Source organism: Dipteris shenzhenensis, chromosome 14, assembly GCF_047967505.1.
Source record: "Dipteris shenzhenensis isolate YYH24624 ecotype China chromosome 14, Dip_SZ_1.0, whole genome shotgun sequence".
NCBI classification, from domain to species: Eukaryota; Viridiplantae; Streptophyta; class Polypodiopsida; order Gleicheniales; family Dipteridaceae; genus Dipteris; species Dipteris shenzhenensis.
The window spans coordinates 8698568-8709429 of NC_141609.1; the positions used below are offsets into that span (position 1 = coordinate 8698568).

Here is a 10862-nt window from a genome sequence, read left to right on the forward strand (position 1 = left end):
CTAAAGGAGGGGTAATCTAATCAACTACCCCCATGAACAGTGCATAAAATCTTCTCATAAAGAAATGCCAATAATTGGTTTTAAACTTTGATGAGACTAGCATGAGTGTCGAAGGAGACTCATCATATGGATAAGCTTACGATTTTTGGGATATAGAAATGCAAAGTATCTTTAGGATAGCCTTAAAGAATAGACATGCAATTATTTGGAATAATGACAATTGTACAAAAAGTATATGTGTGCACAAATACACGGCTATTGCAAAAGGATAAGAGGTGGAGGTCAATTGAGACATCCTTGTGAATATATAAATATCACCTCTCACATAAACGGAATGAAGCATTTCTACTCAAAAGAAGACGTGCTTGCATAATTCATCAAATGCCAATTTAATGGAACATATATTAAAGCGTAGGAAACACGCACACGCACACACATTTACGAGAGAGAGAGAGAGAGAGAGAGAGAGAGAGATTCATAATGAGATATTTTGTCATAAAAAGAAAGGTCAAAATATGCTTAATATTATTAGTATGCACGAGTGAGGGCTTCATCTTAGGCCTTGTCCAATATAAGAAAGGATATTTGAAGGAACACATGCAAAGCAAAAAGTCCACATTATACATATATATACTAAGCTCCCTTACAAAGGGCCAGCAAGCCATCAGATGCGAGGGCTTGCACACTAGTTCCTACCCGGAACCTAGACATGAGAGCCAAGCGACAGACTGCCACTTCCATTTTCGACCAAATTCTACGAGCCACAGTGCATGCCCACATGAGATGATGCAGGTCCTCAATCCCATAGTCCTGGCCAATTTGGCCATGACCATTAACCATTGTTGCACGACCTTCCAGAGCAGGAAGCTGATTTTCCCATGCGCTTTAGAATCCATGGGTCGATGTGAGATCGCAGACTAGTTGCTTGTAGGTCTGTGGTCATGTCCCATGTCAAGTCCCTCAGGCAACCTGAGGGACTTGGGATGGTTACTAAGAGGTAGTGACCCGGTGACCAGCAGAAACTTGCTCCTATGGTTAGGGCCAACTTAGTGGCATAACATCTGACCCACGTGTGGTGTAGGCCGAGGGCTGTTGTGCCCCTAGCTTCGACCAATTTTTGTATTGGTCTCCTTTGGGCCCGACCAGCCCCCTTAATGAAAATCTCCTCTTTTTTGTTAACAAAAAAAAAAAACGGGTTTCTAGGGAAAAATTGTCAAAATTTTCCACAGATCTTTTTCTAAACGCCTGATAGGTCCTTCTAGCTAGAGTAACCTTCGCAGCAACTAGTCGAAGAGCATGATCACGCGGGTTGGAAGAACCTAAAGATGACAAATGCTTTCTTGAGGTAGAGATGACTTTGGTTAGCAAGAATCACCACTCCTTTATGCTCACATGTATTAGGCATGCTATTGCTTTCCAAATAAGTAACCCACTACAACATTGGTGCTATTGCTTTCCAAATAAGTAACCCACCTGAATTGTATGGATAAATGGAGGGCAATTAACTATTTTTAAAAATTACACGTGGAAATGTCTAAAGGAGAATCTAAATCTCCACTATAGCTCTACCTCTAAGGAGAGTGTGCTAAAATGTTTATTTTCTTAAAAATTCAAAAGCTTTAATAGGAGTTTATAGGCAAAATATAACTACGACAACATAGATTCCAAACGTTTTGTGACCAACCAAAAATTTAAAAATCTAATTAAAAAAGGATAAAACTGGTTTTATACTGTTGGTGACTCACATATAACTTGAGTCAATGAGTGAGCATCACCATGAGTTAGCCTAGAATTTCATTTTAAAGGGTAATGTAGAAGTCATCAGCTTAGCTACTTTTAGATCATGTTTGAAAATAGTTTTTTTCTATCTGCCACTTAAGGTTTACTCCTTTATTTCCCTTTGGGGAAGCGATGTGTGACTCGGGGCAACTACTCATTGTTGAGACTCGATAATTGGGCAAGGGGAGGGAAAGGGCAAGAGTCTTAGCTTATGGTTCTCTCACGACTCGATAACATCTAGCTAGATCCTCGGAATGGGATCTTGATTCGGCGTCTTTTACTAATTCCCATCAAACGATCTTGGACATAATCCCTGACACATCACATTTGGAGGCAAAACAATCAGTTTCGGGACTTGGGTGCTCCTAGTCTATAGAGGGCAAAACCCGCTTAGGGGAAGGTGTCGACGAGGGAGGCATGTAGCAAGCGATGGTGGTGGTAAGTGGCTGGGAGCGTGTTAGGTTGATCGAGGCAGTGACCAGTAGTTGTCTATAAGATGCGACATAACGCATGGTGAGCCAGTCAAGGTGGCCGCGGCATGGAAGGAGGGAGGTGGACCCATACACAATGCGTGTCATGTGAGTTTATGGGAGCCTTCGAGAGGACCGAGGACCAAGGCGACAATGCGTAAACTTGAAGGACTGACCATGGGTTAGGCAGGAAGGATAAAGGGGTTAGGGCAGGGAGAGAGCGAATCGGACGGAGGAGGAGGGAGGGGAGGAGGATCGACGGTGGAGGAGAGGGGGAGGGCTGATCTTTATAAATTCACAAGGCAGGGACGACAGAAGCGGCAGTCCGTTCCCCTTTTTCCCGGTTCCCTTGTTCCTTTCAGAGCGCGGCCTCCTGCCGTTGCTCCCAGCTTTCCGTCCCTCCTTCCGTCTAGGTTTCCGTCACTCCTCCCGGCCATGTCTTCTGTCGAATTCCGCTGCTTCGTGGGTGGCCTCGCTTGGGCTACCGATGATCGTAGCCTCGAAGATGCCTTTCGCCCCTTCGGTGAAGTTATCGAGTCCAAGGTCCGTCCCTTGCACTGTACCCTTGCCCCTATCGCTTCCCTTCTATTCCCCCCTCTTCCCGATTCTCTCTCCTTGCGGCTGTTCCGAGCTTGATCCGTCGACTCTTTGCCCAATTCGTTTATTCCGTATCGTTTTTCGAGCGTCTTGGCACCCCTAGTTTTGCATATGGCGCCTCTCCCTTGATCTTTGTAGGAGAATCTCCTGTACTTTAGTTCTTGTCCGGATCGCCTTTTCTAGTTGCGTATAGCTGCGTATGCTTGGGCACTGATGACCCGCGGGTCTTCAGAAACCCAGTATAGCTGCTTATGCTTGGGCACAGATGACGACAAGTGTTGCTTTGCTTGCTAAGTATGTCTTCCTTTTGTTTTTCTTAAAAGTTTTTGTTTACCTCTTTTTTCTTCTCTTTCATATTCTCTTTTATTTTCTCTTTTATTTTCTGTGTAGATTTTTGAGCTTTACAACAACAAAAAATCTAAATTTGTATGATTGGACTTATTCTAGTCTTATAAAGGTATATTTTTTAGTCGCGTTGTCTCTCCTGTCGAAGGATTTTCCAGCGCTGTTGGTTTCTGTCAAGGGTAGCGTGATGTCGCCTTCAGGGGCTGTAATTCTTTGTATCTTTGCAGGTCATCAACGACCGAGAAACTGGTAGATCTCGTGGATTTGGTTTCGTAACTTTTGCCGATGAGCAGTCCATGAGAGATGCAATAGATTCCATGAACGGCAAGGAGCTGGATGGCAGGAATATCACTGTGAACCAGGCTCAGAACAGGACTGGGGGTGGGGGCGGAGGCGGTGGAGGCTTTCGTTCTGGCGGAGGGGGTGGTGGCTACGGCGGTGGAGCCAGATATGATGACAGAGGAGGGTATGGTGGTAGGTCCAACGGAGGTGGCTACGGTAGTAGGGACCGTGGTTATGGAGGTGGACGAGGTGGAGGGGGAGGTGGTGGATACGGCGGCGGTGGTGGTGGTGGCTACGGGGGTGGCGCCAGGTATGGTGGGGTTACCGACTCTGGGAACTGGAGGAAGTGACATACCACCCGGGCGTACAAGTTGTCTGCATACAGGACTTGTCTGCTTGCTCAGTTTGTTTTAGCATGCTACATTACCGTATTTCTTGTTTCGTCTTTGCTCCGCGTAATCATGCTTAGAACGCATGACATGTGAGCTTAAGTAATGTTGATCTGTGAGAATTGATACTTTCGGAATATGGTTTGGAGAAACTTAAAGCGTGTGGTAGCGTTTCCTGTAAACCATTTTTTCACTCGTGAACCTCGTCTCCAGCTGTATCTGCCTTCCTGAACTGCTGAAGTTGCTGAGCGGTTGGTTGTGGGGTGAAGCAGCGTTCCTTGAAATGCGATTTTGCCTCTGGAGGTTTTGTTGTCTGTAATTTGTATATCAGTAAATGCTGAGTTTTTGGTGGAAAGTGAGAGCATAGCCAGTAATGTGTTTTTAACTTCTGCCTGTTTTTTTATGTTGGCACCTGTAATCGATTTGTATTTAGCAGTCCTAGCAACCTGTCTGCGTACAACCCTGGTCCAAAATGGGTGATGTTTTTGTCCGAGAGGTCTTGTAAATTGAAGTTATATAAGAACATAAAGTCATTGCACGCCAGAACTGCGCAGCTAAGACTCAATAGAAGGGCAGGATAAAGTCTGCAACTTCCTCCAAGCTGATTTAAAGTACTTGGACAACTCATTTCATCCCTAGTTAATATAGGTGCATTCATGTCAGTCATGTATACACGTCATCTTTATAGTGCCATGATTTTTGGCTTGCCATGGGTAGGCCTTAGTGAAGGTTGTGGTTTTGACATGGGAAAAGTAAAATCATTGTTATTATTTATGCTCTCTTACTTGTTAATTTGTGGTTGGTGCACTTGTAGAGTATTGATGATTTAAGGACATTCACATTTACTCATCTTTTCACACTCTTGATCTCCTTCCTTTTCACCTCACCCTAGGCCCTGGGGCCTCCAATTTTATGCTCTCTCTGTCGCACGCAGGCGGGCCTAATGAATGATAGATATATCATTCACCTTGTTTGTACTGTTCTTTTGCTCCAAGATGTATGAATTTATGAATTTATGTGGATGTTAAGAGCAGTGTTGTTGACAGCTGTGTTCTGAACTTTAATTCACATCACAATTTTTTTTATGAAGGCACTGAAGAGTTACATATTTGTAGCTGAGTTTGAATGGTCCACTGAGCTTGCTGCTATTCAATAATCATCCCCATGGCTGCCCTTAGAGCCCCAATATTAGAATAGAGATCTGTAGCATCAGAGTTATATTAGCAGCTAATTTGAACTGTCCACTGAGATTTCTGCTATTCAACAATTATTCCTATGGTTGCCCTTAGAGTCCCACATATTGGGATAGAGACTTGTAGCATCAGAGGGACTAGGATGGCAGTCAGGTGGGCTCTTGTACCGGATTTCTCCATGTTGGTAGACCTAAGGCACTAGGGATGAATAAAGGAGGTAGCAAAGTGAGCTGTGCCACGTGGCAGCATAGAAGGCTGCCATATAGAGGTTACTGAACAGTTACTGTGAGGCTGCGGCAAGGTCCCAACGGGAGGGCAAAGAGGCCTTTGGCTGTGGCAGAGAAGCCCAACTCACAGGCACGTCTGTGGGACTACTTATGGATCCCAAACCTGATCAACGTGGGTTATTGGGCCTTCATACATGTACAGCAGCTCTGGCTCCGTGGCTACTGGTTGGCTCTACCTGAGTCACAGGCAATAGATTAGGGGCACTAGGGCAAAGGCCTGCCCTATATGAATGCCCTAGTAGAAGACACTCGAGTAGGCCTGCTTGCAGGCTGACAGGAAGAAAGTTTCTTGAGGAGGTAGAAGACAATCATTGTTATATTTCCAGTGTTATGGAGGTTTATTTAGTTGGCCATGGTTAGCATACATGACCATAAGTTAACCTACTAGCCATGTTACGCCTGGAAGTGGATATAACAGAGCACTGTGCTTTGCTGCTTCATTGCTCCCTTTTGGTACCAAGGTTTGGCCATACCAGCATCCTGACATCTCATCTCAGCTGTAATTTGGCACACCTATGCAACCTCAGACACCTAAGACTCATTCAAACCCATCTAATATCTGTCACTGATTTGGCTGCCAAGTAGGGAATCCCTTTAACAACGAAATACAATCATTTGTGAAGATTAAGGTAATGCCTACGTGACCTAAAAATGAAATCACTGCGGCATTGCAGATGACTTTCACCAACAAGAAATCTAATAGGTCAACACTCAGTAGGTGCTAAAGAAAATAGAGAGCTTGCTACGGTCTAGAAATCACACTACAAGGGCTACAGATAACTCTAGTGTGCAAGGAAATACAAGCATAGATATGAGAAGTACACAGCATAGAACAGCTGAAAATTGTGTGGAAGGTGTCAAGGATGCCTTGGAGTGATGTTGAGGAGGATCATTCGATACGTTGTGTATGGTCCTTGTGATAGATTATTCAATACCTTGTGTACAGCGCTTGGGAAGTGCCCAGTTGTAAGTTGTATGTAATGTATACTTACATGGCTTGAAGTGTTTAGTTGGAAATGTGCATGTCAATTTAGAGCTACATGGAGCTACCTCAGATGAGGTATTGGAAGGAAGATGTGGCAGCATGTGGCAACTACGTTGATTGTGGCCCTTGATTACATAGCTGCATCTAAAGTGCAGAAAATTCTATACAAAGGCCGAGTGATTTTGTTGGTCCCTTCTAGGCTTAAAAGCAAATATTTTTACCAACCTATGTAACTTCCATTTTCTTCATTCTGAGGACAATGCTAGCAAAGCTTTGAAGGCAGTCACTTCTTTTATAAGGTGGTGTAGCATGTTTCATAACTCAAGGAAAATGCCTTTCAAAATCAAGCCTTATCCCAACAATAGCTTGATTTGGGTACTTGAGTTTCACCCTCCAAAAGTTTTGAAGGCAAATTCTCCATTGCTGTGCATGCATCTGCCTAGATCGGACCAGCATCTAGGAGTTTCAGCCCCAAAAGCAAGATTTCTTTTACTTAAATTTGTCCTAGATTTGGACCAGGACTGTTGTTTCAAAATGACTATTGTCACCAAGGGACCTTACTACACTTCAACTCAAACCCCTTTGATAAATTTTGAATGGAGCCAAAGAGAAATGATGAACCAAACAGCAAAGCCAATCTATCCTAGTCTTCTACGTAATTGAAAAGCATACAAGCTCCTTAGCAAATGATTGCAATCTTGTGTTAGTTTGAGGTCCATGTTGCTTACATCGCCAAATCTAAAATTTGTGGAAGATTAGCACAAAATCATTAGGAATATTGAGCCCATCTTTGCTAAAATGCTTCTTCACTACATAGTGTCAAAACTGCATAGCCTTAGAGTCTTCTAGAAGTTAGACAATCAATAAATGAATTCCACTACATCTAGAAAGCAACTACTGACCAAAAAGCACTTGTCCATGAGTCTTTAGCACATTTATCCAACCAGCTATCCCTTTGAGGTCACCTAATTCGGCCAATGTGATAACCACCCTTGTATCCCGCTCCAGAGTCCTTTAATTCACATGAGGAGACCAGAGCCTTTACAGCTAAATGTCAAATAGAACTTTATAAAGAACATTGTTGAAACTTGAGATCATATTCTAACTAGCTAAATAGAAAAGTTTGGTAGGCTAAAGCACTCTAAAAACACCTTAGAATATGACTATGCTGTACCCTTGCACTTTCATGTTGTCGAAACTATTCGGGCTGGTCTTCAGCTCTTGCAATGCTAGCACGTTCAGTTTATGCCCGTTAATCAATTGGTACACTTTTGCTTGCTTCCAAGAGGGGGACATGCCTCACGTTCCACGAGATGAAGGTCGCTATTGACCTTGGAGGGGTTGTTCCACCCCTCTTCATCATTTGAGTCATGATCCATATCTTTCGCCAACGGGGCATACAGATTAATGAAAGGGGTTCCTCTTCGTGCTTTCCCCTTGATTGATCTGAGGGAGTCCGTCTTCCTAGGAGATTTTTCGGAGCTTGTCTGTTGTACTGGGCCAGTCGCCTTGCTTGAGCTCTCGCCTTCTTTGTTGTTGCATGGTCTTCTTCCTCCCTCTTGGGGCGGCTTCTGCTTGTTAGGAGATTCCTCCCACCTGACGGGGAGCTTTTGCACTTGAGAGGATTCTTCCGCTTCAGTTGGGTCCAGTTCCAGCCTTTAGAGGAGCTGGGGGAGTTCTCCGTTGTGCATCTTTTGTGCTGTTTTTTCGTTGTTTTCTCCCTTGTCTCCTTTGGGGGTTCCTTCGCTGTGTGTTCTCGCAACGTCTTTCTTCTTCGTCGTAGCTTTGTTAGGACACTCTCGCGCAAAGTGTTCGCTCTGCTTGCAATAGTAATATACGTCCGGGAAGATGCGAAAGTGCACTTCGATGAACAGTTGCCAATCGTTTGGTAGAGCCAAGTCCAACGCCTTCGGGACTTCTTTCCTTCTATCCCATAAGATGCATGCCTTAGGGGATGCTCGCTTTGGTTGGATCGGGGACAGATAGAGCACCTTCCCCAAGGCTCCAACAACAACTGTCAAACAGCGGGCAAAGGTGGAACAACCCTCTTGATTAAGGAAACGATGAAGATCTTAGACACCTTCGCAGACCCGAGAGGTGAGTTTGTGATGGTAGAAATTGAGCTCCAAGGTCTTTTTTTTTAAACGGTGTCAATCTATGCACCCAATGCAGCCCATCAAAGAGTCGAGCTGTGGATCAGATTGAGGAATGCGATCTTGATGGGGGACTGGAACAACGTTACTAGCCCCCAGGACAGATCTCACGAGAGCACGGCAATGTCTTACCACCAGGAGCAACTGGCATGGAAGCAATTGGAGACCGCCAATGGCTTGGTAGATTGGGTGTCCTTTGGGGCACTCCAACAACTGAGAGTATACACGTGGCACAACAAGCATGGAGACAACACTTGGTGAGCAGCCCGGCTATTTGAGTAAAGGAGGAGACTGGATCTCCCCCTTCCTACAAGGTAAAGTTTTACATGAAGCATCAGACCACTTTCTTCTGCTGCTTACGGTAGAGATGCTGGGCACACATTCGACCTTCAAGGGCCTGCTGCCCTTCAAATTAAATGCCTCAATGTTGGGGGGTGAAAGCCTTCGATGAGACAATGAGGAACGCGTGGAGAACGGCAGCAGCCAAGCTTGCCAACCTTGCAAGCACATGGAGGAACTGCATACGAGCAGTGACACAAGCATCTAAAGAGTACGGGAGATCCAGAGCTAGAAATGCTCGAAGAACAATAGGGAATGCAGCCCAAGCCAGAGTATCACTGATCCACGCTCTTCAGGAGACGCTCGAAGATCCGAAATTGGCAGCACTTCTCCATACAACGGATCACTTCCTTAGAGCTCAAGAGCACAAGAGGCTAAAGGCGGTCAAAATTCAACTAAGACAAGTGTGGCTAGAGGAAGTAGACAAACCCACCCCATTCTTCTTCAATGCCATCAGAGACAAAAAAGAGAGAGAATGCATCATAGCAATAGTAGATGAGAATAATGTGACTGTCCATGGAGAGGCAGAAATTGCAGGAGTATTCACAGCTCATCTAGCCAGAGTTGCAGGCACTCAGCCTGCACCACTAGACAATTACGAGGAGAGAATGGATACCTTCCTTCACAACCTACAGAGGCGAGTAGATGGACATGAGGAAGCCATGCTGCAGAGACCCTTCTCGGAGGAGGAGATCAAATACACAGTGATGCAAACGCCTAGAGACAAAGCACCAGGTCCGGACGGGATACCGGTAGAGTCTTTCAGCATCATTGGGCCACTTGTAGGTTTGAATTGGTGAAATTAATACATTGGGTGTGTAAGTACAACGAACTGCCATGTAGCATAAACACAGGGGTCATCAAATTGATTCCCAAAGGGCACAATAAGCTCCACCCAAGCCAGTGGAGGCCTTTGACAATGCTAAATACCGTCTACAAGATTCTAGCGAAGCTACTGGCGAATTGGATCAGACACCTTCTAAGCAGACTCATACACCTGCACCAATATGATTTTGTGGCGGGCAGGAACATCAAGGATGCAGTATTAAATGCCACGCTGGCAATGGACTATGCACTGAGTAGTGGAGAAAGTTATGTGATGCTAAATATGGATTTGGAAAAGGCTTACGACAAAGTAAGCTAGGATTTCATACTCAGAACTATGCATGCTCTTGGGTTTGGGTCAGGATTCTGTGGGCTCACCAGAATGCTTCTATCAAATGCTTGGGTGACAATTTCAATTAATGGGTATCACTATTAGAAGTTTAAACTTCAGAGGTCAGTAAGGCAGGGGTGCCTGCTAGCCCCACTGTTGTTTGCCTTAACCACGGAACCACTATTATGTCAGCTCGACTATCAAATGAACAGAGGGCTTATCAAGGGCTTGAGTCTTCTACAGAATACTAACTTTTGCACTCAGTTCTTCGTGGACGACAACACTAGCTTTCTAGAAGCTTCCGAGATGAATGTCAACAGGTTTATGGAACTATTCAGCGAATTTGCTGCTTTATCAGACTCGAAAGTCAATAGCAACAAGACCGAGGCTCTGTGGCTCACTTGGAGGCCAAGACCTGAATGGACAACCAAGATGCTACCAAATTGGATCCCAATAGGGCAGATTGTCAGATACTTAGGCTGCCCTATAGGGGTAGGAACCAACCTAAGGAGCAAGTTTGAATGGGCAATACAGAAAGTAAAAGGTAAGTTTGAGAAGTGGACAGGCAAGCAGCTTTCCTTCACAGGCAGATTAACAGTGGCAAAACACATCCTGGAGTCCTTAATGGTATACGTCCTATCAATGCTCCTCTTTTCGAATGCTTGCTTGAAGAAGGTAGACAAATGTACGCTAGATATGGTTTGGGATGGAGGGCATTCAGAGCAGAGCTGCTCTTCTCCCCCAAGGACGAAGGAGGCTTAGGCCTGACTAAGCATGAAAGAAAAGAACGACGCACTGTGCTCCAAAACACTACTGCAGTTAGGGAGCAACCAGCCCTGGGCAAGAAAAGCAAGAGAATTGATCACCCAGAACGCACCAAACGGTGT

At 44.9% G+C, this 10862-nt stretch overlaps 1 protein-coding gene across 1 annotated transcript; it reads left to right on the forward strand.

The window, feature by feature from the left end:
* Window positions 1-2566: 2566 nt before the first annotated feature.
* Window positions 2567-4217, forward strand: LOC147894157 (glycine-rich RNA-binding protein-like). The gene is made up of 2 exons (XM_087384493.1): window positions 2567-2792; window positions 3419-4217. The coding sequence occupies exons 1-2, from the start codon at window positions 2685-2687 to the stop codon at window positions 3821-3823; spliced, it is 513 nt and encodes a 170-aa protein (XP_087240619.1). The 5' UTR covers window positions 2567-2684; the 3' UTR covers window positions 3824-4217.
* The last annotated feature ends 6645 nt before the right edge of the window (window positions 4218-10862 follow it).